The sequence below is a fragment of the Euleptes europaea genome, chromosome 20, assembly GCF_029931775.1.
Source record: "Euleptes europaea isolate rEulEur1 chromosome 20, rEulEur1.hap1, whole genome shotgun sequence".
NCBI classification, from domain to species: Eukaryota; Metazoa; Chordata; class Lepidosauria; order Squamata; family Sphaerodactylidae; genus Euleptes; species Euleptes europaea.
In genome coordinates, this window is record NC_079331.1 from 10,798,261 (window position 1) to 10,812,784 (window position 14,524).

A 14,524-nucleotide genomic window follows, 5' to 3' on the forward strand; every position below is an offset into this window, starting at 1 on the left:
AAAAACGTTTCCCCATGTAAGTTAATCAGAGCATTTAGGCCATTGCATGGTAACTTTATCAAAGCCCATCAGACATCATTCCTACTGAATAATGACACCGACCCTTGTAATGTATATTTCCTTGATCGATGTTTATGTTTCAGAATTCCCAAACAAGCAAAGCGCACCAACTACATTTCAGCACGACCACGTAAACAATGAGTAGAGGTTTGACTTGGCCTTGTGTCATCTTGAAAGGTCATCTGAACTCAAAAAACAAGCTCTCCCAACATTCATTAATTAGAAACACAAGTTCTCTGTAGCCCATCCAAGTCTTCTCCCCTCTTTCCCAACTTCAGAGCTCGCACTAAAATTCAGAGCAAGTTTTTGAACAGTGTGTACATGGACTCCAAGTTCTCTACAAAACTCCCTGTTTATTTCACCACCAGTTTCGGGATTCATAAAGACTGATGTGTTTTCTGCTTCCTTCAATATCCGATCCTGATAATGAGACGAAGAGACTGTCTGCTTGTGAGCCCTAGTAGATGGCATTCTATTCAAACCCCGATTCTCAGTGGGTCATTCTGGTTGCTCCCATTCCCTTGGGGAAGGGCCATAGCTCAGTGGTAGAGCACCTGTTTGGCGTGGTGTAGTGGTTAAGAGCGGTGGTTTGGAGCGGTGGACTCTGATCTGGAGAACCGGGTTTGGTTCGCCACTCCTCCACATGAGCGGCGGAGGCTAATCTGGTGAACTGGGTTGGTTTCCCCACTCCTACACACGAAGCCAGCTGGGTGACCTTGGGCAAGTTACAGCTCTGTTAGAGCTCTCTCAGCCCCACCCACTTCAGAGGGTGTCTGTTGTGGGGAAGGGAAGGGAAGGTGATTGTAAGCCGGTTTGAGTCTCCCTTAAGTGGCAGAGAAAGTCGGCATATAAAACCAACTCTTCTTCTTCATGCAGAAGGTCCCAGGTTCAATGCCCGGCATCTCTAGTTAAAGGGACTAGGAAAGTAGGTGAAGTGAAAGACCTCTGCCTGAGACCCTAGAAAGCCCCTGCAGGTCTGAGTAGACAATACTGATGGACCGATGGTCTGACTCAGTATAAGGCAGCTTCATGTGTTCATGCCATCCAATTACCTTCAGAAATTGTTAAACAACAATATGAGGACTTCTCCAAAAGCGAAACTTGTTTAGAAACGTACAGTTTTGCTCTCAAACTGCTGCCTATGCAAGTTCTGCTCACTTTCAAGGCTCATCTGCTGGGCAAGATAAAGAAGGCCTATTCCTAAGAGTGGTTTCAAATAACCGTTTGCACCTTTACACAAGTTCACACAAACTACAGATGAGACGGTTAAGCTGTTCTTAGCCGACAAATACGAGGATTGCATGTCTGAATGCTCCTCTCAATAAGAAAAGGAGGAAAAGTCTTGGCTAACTTCCTCTCTGATATCAAGGGTCTTCCGTGTGTCTTTTTCACGGGGAAACATTCAGTCACACAATACTGTATTGTTGCCTGACCTGATACAGGCCAAGGACAGTTTTACCTCTGCCATCTAGTATTTGTAAGAAACACGGCAAGGGAGCAGTTTAAAAACTCTTCTGGTGGCAGCTACCACTATATGGAAAGCTGTTGTTAGAGCTGTTGGTGTAAAAAAAAAACTATTGCTATGCCATTCTTTGACAAAGAAGAAGAGTTGGCTTTTATATGCCGACTTTCTCTACCACTTAAGGGAGGATCAAACCAGCTTACAATCACCTTCTCTTCCCCCTCTTCATCATGGAATATTTCCTAAATCGGGTGAAACTGCCATGTATTAACATCAGCTGTATACTCCAGACATACGCAGGGCTTTTTCTCTAGCCAGATTTAATGTATTACCATCAGCCTTATTAACTGGTCGTTATACTGGTGTTCCCCTCCCCGACAGATTGTGCCCTTGCTCCAATGAAGAGACTGAAACTATTCAACATGTTCTCCTTCGGTGCCCATTTTTATCAAATGTTACGATTAAAACTCCTAAATCCTATCCCGATTCAGATGGAGGTACTTTCTAATTATTCAAAGGTTCTCACCCTTCTTTACAACCAGGACCTTAAAACCATAGAAATTGTGGCAATTTTTTTTGTTGGTGTGATGGCAATCCGCTCTTCCTTATAATATGTTATCTGTTTGATGTACTCGGATAAATGTTGGATATGCCAATAAAGGTATCTGAACTGATCTTCCCTTCCCCTCCCCACAACTGACACCCTGTGAGGAAGGTGGGGCTGAGAGAGCTCTAAGAGAGCTATAACTAGCCAAGGTCACCCAGCTGGCTTCAGAGGTGGTTTACCACTGCCTGCCTCTGCATAGCAACCCTGGACTTCCTTGGTGGTCTCCCATCCTACTACTAACTAAGGCAGACCCTGCCTAGCTTCCAAGATCCGATGCAATCCAGCTAGCCTGGGCCATCCTGGCCAGGGCAGACGTTGTAGGGATGAATAACATCTCAACTAGCAGGATGCTTGTGCGAGAGGCCAACCAAGATTTGAGAACGATCATGCTACTCCACATGGTCAGCCCAGAGAACAGGCTCCAACATTCAGTCCTCTGTTTCTGAGCCACAGACGTTCTAGACCAAAATGTCAATGACCTCACCCCTTTTATTACGCAAGAGATCGGATGGCGAGTCTGGTATGCATCTAGTCCCAATGAAACAGAAATTATTTTGTAAATAAAAGCTCGTCTTCTTTGTACTTTTTCTTTCTTGTATAATGTTTAACTTGCTTTTGCTAAAGTGGAGGAATGGACTGTGACCAATTGTTGCCTTCTTGGAAACAAAGAAAAAGGCACTGAAGTGACTGGGAGAGGATAAAGCAAAGTTTTCAGTAAGACTTAAGTGATCTAGCTCTTGCATAAAATGGAATAAAGTGGGGAGGGGTTGTGGCTCAGTGGCAGAGCATCTGCTTGACATGCGGAAGGTCCCAGGTTCAATCCCCGGCATCTCTAGTTAAAGGGACTAGGCAAGTGGGTAATGTGAGAGACCTCTGCCTGAGACCGTGGAGAGCTGCTGCTAGCATCAGTAGATAGTAATGACCTTGATGGACCAATGGTCTGATTCCGTATAAGGCAGCTTCCTCTATTCAATGGTGCTCATATTTGTGTGCAAAGGCTCTACCCACACACACACATACGTACATATATGTGTGTGTCTGTGTTCCAGTAAGTCAGGTCAAAGCATGGCACCGTGATCCTGTTCCCCCACCCAAGCATGTTTATTTCCCTGAGCGCCTGAAAAGGGCTAAATAGACGTTGGCCCATGACATGGCTATAGATTTGAGCCAGAGAGCAGAGGTAACATTGGTAACCTTTTAATTCTGATCAGTTAGAATACTGCCCTATGTTAACTATTAACTTGTGACGAGGGAGGGGCCGTGGCTCAGTGGTAGAGCCTCTGCTCGGCACCCAGGTTCAATCCCTGGCATCTCCAGTTAAAGGGACCAGGCAGTAGGTGATGTGAAAGACCTCCGCCTGAGACCCTGGAACGCAGCTGTCCGTCTGAGTAGACAATACTGACTTCGATGGACCGAGGGTCTGAGTCAGTAGAAGGCAGCTTCATGTGTTCAATATTCCTGGCCACATTTGGAGCTACAAGTAGAGGCAACCAAACTGAATTGCTTGGAATGGGTTGTTGACTTCATAGGAGTTAACATGTTGTAAAGAAGTTGAGGTCTCTCAATTTCTTGGATTGTATTATTTCTTTTGGTTCAGGCCTAGAAGCCTATGAATTCTGTGTTGTTGGGATTTTAGACCAGCAAAATAAGTTTCCTTTTGAAAACTGCTTCTGTGAAGGGAGTGAGGTGGGCCCCAGCTGGTGCTTGTTAAAGCCTTCTCTCCCCTTTCTGGAATGCAAGGCCGTGCATTGCCATAGTAACTAATCGGTCAGCCATCATGATGATGTCCAGGTGCCTGTGGTTCTGCAGGCTTTATCACCTGAACATCTCTGAGTGAGTCAGCATTTCTGACCAAGCGATTAATTAACAACTAATTCCTTTCGTTTTCTCAATTGGCTTCTATGAGCTCATCCCTTTGAGAAAACGGATATAAGGACAAACCAGCCCTAAGCAAACTATGCATGCTTTGGGGTACAGCAGGAGAGCTGTGCTGGCGGCATCACAACCCATTTGATTTTGGCCCTTGAGGGGGAAACTCTGGTCAAGCTGACCTGCTTGGAGAAAACTTTGGACAACCTTTTGAAACTTTTGAATGCTGGAAGCATCTTTGGAAGTTGGTAACTATAAACCTGATGCGAGAAACCTTTGCCAATCCTTTTGAATCAAGAAGGCTTTTGAATGTATTACTTAGCTATGCTAAATAGTTTATTATTTTATTGCCTATCACTTCATGAAACCCTTTTTCTTTCTTGTAAACCAGCATAAACCTTATAAATAAAATTGTTGGCCTTTAAATGGATTGTGTCTTTTGATTTTGGGATTCCAAGCCTAAATTCTAAGTGCCTTGTGTGAGTGTAAAAAACCACCTACCAAAAACCTGAGACAGTTTTGGGAAGTGTGAACAGTCCTAACTAGGTCTCAGCCTGGCAGGAAAAGTGTTACACTGAATTTGGAGCTTGGCTGGAGGTACCCTGGACTCCTTGCCTGGAGGCTCACCCTTTGGACCCCAGGGTTGGTGGCAGCTATCCATTAAACTTGGGGTGAAAGCCTGGAGTTTAATGTTTTGTCCCTTTTGGGAAACTTTTGACTAAACCAAAGCAGCCCAACTGGTGGAGGCTGGTTGGAGCTCTCTGACACATGTATGTTTCAAGGGTTTTTTTTTTGGGGGGGGGGTTACAGACTCCCACCTCAAAAGAAATGCTGTGTGTGTGTGTGTGTGTGTGTGTGTGTGTGTGTGTTAAGTGCCGTTAAGTCGCTTCCGACTCATGGTGACCCTATAATTGAAAGTCCTCCAAAATGTCCTATCTTTGACAGCCTTGCTCAGATCTTGCAAATTGAAGGCTGTGGCTTCCTTTATTGAGGAATCCACAATCCATCTCTTGTTGGGTCTTCCTCTTTTCCTGCTGCCCTCAACTTTTCCTAGAAATGCTACTCCAGCATATAAACGTGAATCGTTATCCATCTTTTGTCATGCTAATTACTCGCCAGTTGCCAGGGAAGATCGGCTGATATTTCAGCAATAGTAGCTGCTGGCTGGCAGTGCTTCATTAATGGCAAACCTACCTTCAGGTTGGAGACTGAGATCAGTGTTGGATGGAAGTGGAAAGGAGAACAAATAATTTTAATTTGTGCGAGGCACAGCGCTCCAAGAGGGGGTGGAACACCGTCACGGTCACATTTCTTTACAGGTAAACATAAAACCATTCCATTTATTTTGCAAAATGGAGCAGGGTTATAAGAACATAAGAAAGGCCATGCTGGATCAGACCAAGGTCCATCAAGTTCAGCAATCTGTTCACACAGTGGCCAACCGGGTGCCTCTAGGAAGCCCACAAACAAGACAACTGCAGCAGCATTGTCCTGCCTGTGTTCCACAGCACCTAATATAATAGGAATGCTCCTCTGATCCTGGAGAGAATAGGTATGCCCCATGACTAGTATCCATTTTGACTAGTAACCATGTGTAGCCCTATCCTCCATTAACATGTCCACTCCCCTCTTCAAGCCTTCCCAGTTGGCAGCCATCACCCCATCCTGGGGCAGGGAGTTCCACCATTTAACTACGCGTTGGTGTGAAGAAATACTTCCTTTTGTCTGTTTTGAATCTCTCGCCCTCCAGCTTCAGCAGATGACCCCGCGTTCTAGCGTTATGAGAGAAGGGTCACCCAAGTATTGGAAAAATATGCACGCACACAGGGATCGCGTGCCGTAGGAGTTGGCCGGCTTCTATTATTTAGAAACCAAAAGTCGACAGTGATCATTTGTTGCAAGGAAACAGACCGTGTAACTGGCTGACCCTGGAACTCTTTTCGATTCAGGGTATCGTTTTAAGCATACATAGCCACACAGAGCGGACTGATAATGCTAGGAACAATTGAAAAGAAACAACAAATGCATATATATATATTGAAACGACTTCCAAAACAGCACACAGAGATTCAAATCCAAACCAAGCTGAATGCGTCAGGAGAAGCTTCAAATGCAAATGAGAAAGATATAATGTTGGAGCTATAATAATTTGTGAGACAGTTAATGTATGATCTCAAAAGATATTTTCACATAACACTGGCTTTGCCATACTTAGATTCTGTTAAGATACTGAAATCGAGGCCACATGCGCAGGCACATTTTTAACCATAGTCACAAATTAAAACCATCTTGAAAAAATGAAATCAGCGATCAAGTCAAACAATTAGGCATGCTGTAGCAAAGCTTCTGCTTAGCTCAGTTCTTACCATCTAAAACTGCATTTTAAGACGAACCTTGAAATTTCGGCATTTCTCTGAATGGTACCCTGATGGTAATCTATAGTCGGGGTCTAACGAAAAGCACCCGAAGGCTTCCAAATAAATGTGGGATTTTTCCCCTCTTTGAAACAAGCCCCCTCCCCATTCAACTAAGCCATACCATTGGAGACAATACTCAGTTTCAAAAGCAATTTACAGTGGTATTTGAAAGACTCCAAAGCCGCCTTCTTTAGGGGCAGGGAACTAGATGCACAGCTTTTCGGAAACAAACCTATATAATATTATGGTAAATATCCTAGCACAGTTGTGCTTTTCTAAGTCAACTGACGTCAATAGACTTAAAAGGGTGTAACCTTGCTTAGAATTGACCTGCCAGTGGATGTGTGCTAGAAATGTATAAAGTTTTATGATAACTGGCAAATGTCAGATGATTCTTGAAGACAACCAAACGATTTATCAGATTTCATTCTTGCTTCCATCCATTACCCTTAAAAGGAGACATTTATTAAGGCAGATTCATAAATAAGCAGAACGTGCTTTGTGATGCAATCATTTCTGTTTACTGGGATATCTCAACAAATGACCTGAGCTTATCATCACCTTCTTAATTTACACATAAATGTTGACATTTTCCAGGCTATTTCTTAGAACTATATAGGCCCGTAAAGAAATAAATTGCTTTATAGGCACACATTACGATTTCTGAAACGTAATGGCTGATACAGTGATTTATTTATGTAATTAAAGCCTGGAAAACTCATTCAAATGAAGATAGTTTCAGGTGGGTAGCTGTGTCAGTCTGTAGTAGTAGGATTTCCAAAAAGCGTTTGACAAAGTCCCCCACCAAAGACTGCTAAGCAAACTTCATAGTCACGGGATAAGAGGACAAGTCCTCTTATGGATTGAGAGCTGGCTGAAAAATAGGAAGCAGAGAGTAGGAATCAATGGTCAGTTCTCACAATGGCAGGATGTGAGCAGTGGGGTGCCTCAGGGATCTGTGTTGGGACCGGTGCTTTTCAACCTGTTCATCAATGACCTGGAGTTGGGGTTAAACAGTGAAGTAGCCAAGTTTGCAGATGACACCAAATTATTTAGGGTGGTTAAAACAAAATCGGACTGTGAAGAGCTCCAGAAGGATCTCTGCATACTGGAAGAATGGGCATTAAAATGGCAAACGAGATTCAATGTAAGTGTAAAGTGATGCATATTGGGACAAAAAATCCCAACTTCACATATACACTGATGGGATCTGTGCTGGCAGCGACAGACCAAGAAAGGGATCTTGGGGTGGTAGTGGATAGCTCAATGAAGATGTAACCCAGTGTGCGGCAGCTGTAAAAAAGGCAAATTCCATGCTGGCTATAATTAGACGAGGAATAGAGAATAAAACTGCTGATATCAAACTGCCCTTGTACAAATCTATGGTGAGACCACACTTGGAATACTGTGTACAGTTCTGGTGACCACACCTAAAAAAGGATATTACAGAGCTTGAGAAGGTGCAGAAAAGAGCAACCAAAATGATTAGGGGACTAGAGCAACTGTCCTATGGGGAGCGGTTAAGACGCTTAGGGCTGTTTAGCTTGGAAAGAAGGCGGCTGAGGGGAAACATGATAGAGGTCTATAAAATTATGCATGGTTTGGAGAGAGTGGACAGGGAGAAGCTTTTCTCCCTCTCCCATAATACTAGAACAGGGGGTCATCTGCTAAAGCTGGAGGGTGAGAGATTCAAAACAGATAAAAGGAAGTATTTTTTCACACAACGCATAGTTAAATTGTGGAACTCCCTGCCCCAGGACGTGGTGATGGCTGCCAGCTTGGAGGGGTTTAAGAGGGGAGTGGACATATTCATGGAGGAGAGGGGTATTCATGGCTGTTAGTTAGAATGGATATTAGTCATGCTGCATACCTATTCTCTCTAGTATCAGAGGAGCATGCCTGTTATTTTGGGTGCAGTGGAACACAGGCAGGACGGCGCTGCTGCACTCGTCTTGTTAGTGGCTTCCTAGAGTCACTTGGTTGGCCACTGTGTGAACAGACTGCTGGACTTGATGGGCCTTGGTCTGATCCAGCAGGGCCTTTCTTATGTTCTTAATAAAATTTGAGTCCAGTAGCACTTTAAGACCAACAAATCTTTCCAGGGTGTACTGTAAGCTTTTGTAAGTCAAAGTTTGTTTTGTTAGACAAAGAAATACTACAGAACTTTTATGGCGAATAACCTTGTGGTGTTGCGTCAGAAGCAGAATGGAGACGTTACAGATCTCGCTGTTCTTGTCTGCAGGTATTCTCGAAATAAGAACGGTGGCAGTTGGAATAGTGGCAATCAAAGGCGTGGCGAGTGAATTCTTCCTAGCCATGAACAAGTCGGGGAAACTCTATGGAAAGGTACTAGCACAATCAACTGTCTAGCTTGCGTTTTTAGTGGACAAACGGCTGCATTTGCTTTGAAAAACTGCCCTGTCGCATAAATGCTTCCGCATCGGTGTGACGCAGATGTCTAGCCAAGTACTGTTCCTCCCCCCCTTCCTCCCCACACTTTTGTTTGCCGGCACATCAATACCTTCACAGGTAGACACTGCATTTTTGTTTTGGCCCTTGGGCCAAAAAGGGTGCCTACCCTTGAGTTATGTTTCCTGCATTTAACTTGCTGTTGAGTGCCGTCTTGGCCACATTCCCCACCCCATCCCTCCCCCTTGCAAATGGCTTAATCACATCTGTGTGTAAAGCACAGCTGGATGTAGAAACCTGTTTCTAGATTGCGGCAGATGACCGTTGTTATATAACCACCAAAAGCCTATGATGCCGAATTCTCCAGGGTATCGCACAAAAAAGATTTTGGCCTTGCTTACGCAACATAATGTGAGATGTGAAATCTACAATGTATAAGCCAGAGGGGAAATTATCTGTAATGAAACTCATTCCCCTTTGAAGAAGAAGAAGAAGAGTACCTTTTTATATGCCGACTTTCTCTACCACTAAAGGAAGAATCAAACCGGCTTACAATCACCTTTCCTTCCCCTCCCCACGACAGACACCCTGTGAGGTAGGTGAGGCTGAGAGAGCTCTAAGAGAGCTGTGACTAGCCAAGGTCACCTAGCTGGCTTCATGTGGAGGAGCGGGGAAACAAACCCGATTCACCAGATTAGCGTCCGCCGCTCATGTGGAGGAGTAGGGGATCAAACCCGGTTCTCCAGATCAGAGCCCACCATTCCAAACCACTGCTCTTAACCACTACACCATGCTGGCTCATTAAGGATATAACAAGACTTGCAAAAATAGTTGTTACATTAAAAGATACAGCTGAAATACAGTATTTCAATAGCAGATGATTTTGTTCTATAATACACAATTTCCCCATAAAGTTCAGTATCCGTCTTAGGGAAGGGGCTGTGGCTCAGCAGTAGAGTATCTGCTTGGCATGCAGAAGGTCCCAGGTTCAATCCCCGAGATCACCAGACTAGGCAAGTAGGTGATGTGAAAGACCTCTGCCTGAGACCCTAAAGATCCACTACTAGTCTGAGTAGACAATACTGACTTTGATGGACCCATGGTCTGACTCATTATAAGGCAGCTTCATGGGGATAGGCCATGGCTTAGTGGTAGAACATCTGCTTGGCAAGTAGAAGGTCCCAGGTTCAATCTCCGGCATCTCCAGTTAAAAGAACCAGGCAGGTAGGTGATGTAAAAGACCTCCGCCTGATACCCTGGAGAGCCGCTGCAGGTCTGAGTAGACAATACTGACTTTGATGGACCCAGGGTCTGACTCAGTAGAAGGCAGCTTCATGTGTTCATGTGTACCAGTTGTAACTGCTCTATTTTTTTTCTTTTTTAACAGAAAGTGTGCAATGAGGACTGCAACTTCATAGAACTGATTGAAGAAAACCATTACAACACGTACGCTTCAGCAAATTGGACACACAAAGGGAAAGAAATGTATATTGCGTTGAAACAGAACGGGGCCCCTAAGAGAGGTCAAAGAACAAGTAAGGAAGACGTATCTTCCCACTTCCTTCCATTCGCGGTATCCTAATCATTACGTCGGCTACGGAGAGAACCAGTTCCAGCAAAATGCTTTCATTTTAAAAAGGGGGAACGGTTTCAAAGTGCGAGAAGGAGAAGCTGGAATACTACTGAAACACTGAACAAGCTGGACTTGCGCATTTATGTTTATTTTTAAGAGACTGCCTTTAAGGGGGGGAAATCGAAAATATACACAAAATCAGATTTTACTAACTAAAAGTTGTAAAAAATTGTAAAGAGTTGTACAATCCTTAACGTTAGTATAAGAGTAGCATCGCGGACCCTTAAGTTAAATTTACTCTTTAAATGAAGTGGTTTAAGTCGTGACTTGATTGTCTGACGATATTTTTTTATTTAAAATAAACCTATCTGCTTAATTAAACATGGCTGCTATAATAATAATAATAATAAAGCAGATGAAAAAATGTTTGTGTAAAATACGTCGGACTTGAAGGCTGCTGGGACGATTTAGTCAGCTCTCGTTGCAGAGGCTGAGTAGTATTGTGTACTTCCCAGGAAAAAAAGTGAAGAAAGAAAAGAAAAGAAAAGAAAAGAAAAGAAAAGAAAAGAAAAGAAAGAACGAACTTTGGATCACTGTGGTATTCAGACAATAAAGCTAGTTTGGAAGAGAAAAGGCTGCACCACTGCAAGACGTTCACGTGTATTAGTTCAAATGCCTAATGCTGCTCTGAAAGATATTGCAAAAAATAATGTATATAAAATAATATTAATAAGGGAAATGTACTTCATCTCACTTTCCTGAAAGTATCCTTTTTATATAACGACGAAGTTAAAAAATTCAGACCACATCATACGGTGTTTTTTTTTTAAAAAAATGTAACATAACCTATCTTTTTATATAATACCTGTTTGGGCATATGGCTTCTGATTCCTCCCCCCGCCCCCCATACACCGTTATTCATGCTTTTTCTGTTGTTACAGCATTAAACTTTATTTTAAGTTATAGATGAACGATATTGTTTTACGTTATTTAAGTTGATGTTATTTATAAAAAAAACCTTATTAAGCTGCGTTTGTTTCATATGCTTTTGATTCTAAAGGAACAACAGAACAGTTTGGCTCGGGGGCGGCCTCCCCCCCTTCTATGACCCAGACATAAAGTCTAGCACACAACACGCTCGCCAACGAGCACTGGATGGCCGACAAAAACGACAGCCTGCAGCCATTCACACAATGGATGTCTCCCCGACGGAGCAACCCACAAACGCAAAACGTCTAACGCCGTTTTTTCCTTTCCAGTTCGGTCCGACAGCGTCGCCAGATTTGCAGCAGACGCTGAACTGCGGTTCGGCGGAACTGACCTAGGACGGCTACGCTGATCCCAATTAATCTGCATTATGCGCTCTTGCCCCTGCCCAGTTTGTGGCCACGAATGCCGGGAGGGAGACTTCTGCATGTATACGCCCAGCCAAGTGAGAAAACGAACGAGAAAAAAGGCGTTGCAAAGTGTAATTCCTCCCCCGGCCCCCCAATCCAGGTGTGAGAGTCGCTCACTAGCCATGACAACTAGCCATGAACACATTAAGCTGCCTTATACTGAATCAGACCCTTGGTCCATCAAAGTCAATATTGTCACTTACCTGCCTGGTTCTTTTAACTGGAGATGTCGGGGATTGAACCTGGGACATTCATAGAAGAGACCACCAGGATCATCTAGACCAACCCCCTGCACAGTGCAGGAAACTCACAACTACCTCCCCCCCACACACACCCTCAGTGACCAGAAGATGGCCAAGATGCCCTCATCATCTGCCTAAGGTCACAGAATCAGCATTACTGACAGATGGCCATCTAGCCTCCTCTTAAAAACCTCCAGGAAAGGACAGCTCACCACCTCCTGAGGAACCCTGTTCTACTGAGGAACTGTTAGAAAATACTTCCTAATGTCTAGACAGAAACTCTTTTGATTTAACTTCAACCTGTTGGTTCTGGTCCGACCTTCTGGGGCAACAGAAAACAACTCGGCACCATCCTCTATATGACAGCTCTTCTACTTGCCAAGCAGATGTTCTACCACTAAGCCATGGTCTAGTTCCATGAAGCTGCCTTATACTGAGTCAGACCATGGGTCCATTAAAGTCAGTATTGTCTACTCATCTCTCCAGGGTCTCAGGAGGAGGTCTTTCACATCACCTACTTGCCTGGTTCTGGAGATGCCGGGGATTGAACCTGGGACGTTCTGCATGCCAAGCAGATGCTCTGCCAGTGAGCCACAGCCCCTCCCCTAGCCATCACATCCGTCAGCTGTTTGGGAAGGGCAGAAGGCCGGATTCGGTTCCCCTTGCATCCTCCCTGCTAAACAGCGGGTGGGTGCTACTGCTGCTTTGGCAATGGGGTTCCATGGGCACGCAACAGCGCAGGCCCAGTACAGTGCTCTAGGCACAGGTACAAGAAGACATCCAGGCCATTTGCACATGGGGTGTTCAATGTGGTTTTTGAATGACAGAAAGGTTGAACCCAAACCACGCAGTTCCTCCAAGAGAAATGTAACCTGTGTCTGCCAAGGAAGGGGAGGGCTCTCCCTATTTGGCCGCCATGCTAGTCCTCCGACGCCATTGACCGTCCCCGTCCCCCCCGGAGACAAAATATCGAGCTGTACGGTTCACAACGAGAGGTGTAAGTGAGAAAAGCCCAACTCCGTGAAGTCAGCAGATGGTTGGATACACCCCACTGGTTTAATGGGAGGGAGCCAAACGCTCCCTTTGAAAAGCAACCAAGTACTAAGTTTTGGCTTGGTTGCGTCCTGTGTTCTCCAGAACTCTCTTCTCCCTTTCCTGTGCTGAAAACCCTGCGCTGAATATTCCACTTACATAAGATCGTCAATGTGATCTTTATGATTATCAGTGTTCAGCTACCATGTTGCCCTCCAAACTACTGTTTGCAATTAAACGTTCAGACTATATACACAGCTGTGACACATTTATTATATTACCAGAATAAATCGGTACTAATCAAAGAAAAACTACTGCAAACTTGCACCGGCTAAGCATTTCTCTCTCGCCACACTCGAGAAGTATGCTGCTGCGGGCTGGCAAAGGGATGCATGATCCACAGGAAGCTAGGCATGTCGAAGTTCTACTAACATTGACAGGAATAAAGTACTTGTGTGTGTGTGTGTGTGTGTGTGTGTGTGTGTGTGTGTGTGTGCGTGTTAAGTGCCCTCAAGTCACTTTTGACTTATGGCGACCCTATGAATCAAAGTCCTTCAAAATGTCCTATCTTGGACAGCCTTGCTCAGATCTTGCAAACTGAGGGCCATGGCTTCCTTTATAGAGTCAATCCATCTCTTGTTGGGTCTTCCTCTTTTCCTGCTGCCCTCAACTTTTCCTAGCATTCCTAGAGTCTTTTCTAGTGACTCTTGTCTTCTCATAATGTGACCAAAATACGACAGCCTCAGTTTAGTCGTTTTAGCTTCTAGGGTCAGTTCAGGCTTGATTTGATCTAGAACCCACTGATTTGGGTTTTTTTGGCCGTCCACGGTATCCATAAAACTCTCCTCCAACACATTTCAAAGGAATCTACTTGCTTCCTATCAGCTTTCTGATGTCCAGCTTTCACACCCATACATAATATTAGGGAATACTTAGCGGTGTTCTTTAAAGCTCATTGGTTTCAACAGGACTTGAGGGTTAATCTAGACATGAGCACAGCACAGTCCATATGGTAGAAAGCTGGTCACGATAAAGACTTCGAAAACAGAGAAGTGGCGGTAGGAAAAAAGATGCTAAGCCCTTTCTCCACTCCAGGCTCTCACACAAAAAAAATCCAGTCTCTTTCCCTGCAACTTTTTCTTGGAAAGGTTACTTCTGGTCGTAGAGCCTCACTAGAAAAACATGTGGCCATCAGGAATCCGAAAACACAGGTCTGTTGCCATCCCGTGAAGTAAAGCTAACTTTAAAAAAAAAATGAGCTCAATTTTGGTTTCCAGAGTGTTTCATCTAGTTCTTTTAACTTTCACATATATTCACAACTGACTTTACTCACATCTCCTGAAGCATGAGGCTGAATAAGCAGCAGTTTGTTATTTCTGCTGCGTATTAAATCCATGACGTGTGAACACAACTATCACCACATCATCTAAATGCGTTTCCATGAAAACAAACAGGT

The 14,524-nt window shown here is 44.2% G+C and overlaps 2 protein-coding genes across 2 annotated transcripts in view; one reads left to right on the top strand and one right to left on the bottom strand.

The window, feature by feature from the left end:
* The window catches only part of FGF7 (fibroblast growth factor 7), a 40,160-nt gene extending 29,754 nt beyond the window's left edge, over positions 1 to 10,406 (top strand). Inside the window, exons 2-3 of the mRNA XM_056865876.1 lie at positions 8,658 to 8,761; positions 10,212 to 10,406. Of these exons, the coding sequence (XP_056721854.1) occupies positions 8,658 to 8,761; positions 10,212 to 10,406 (299 nt within the window). The remainder of the gene's footprint in view (positions 1 to 8,657; positions 8,762 to 10,211) is intronic.
* FAM227B (family with sequence similarity 227 member B) overlaps positions 1 to 14,524 on the bottom strand; it is a 106,944-nt gene that overhangs the window by 61,092 nt on the left and 31,328 nt on the right. The window lies entirely within an intron of this gene.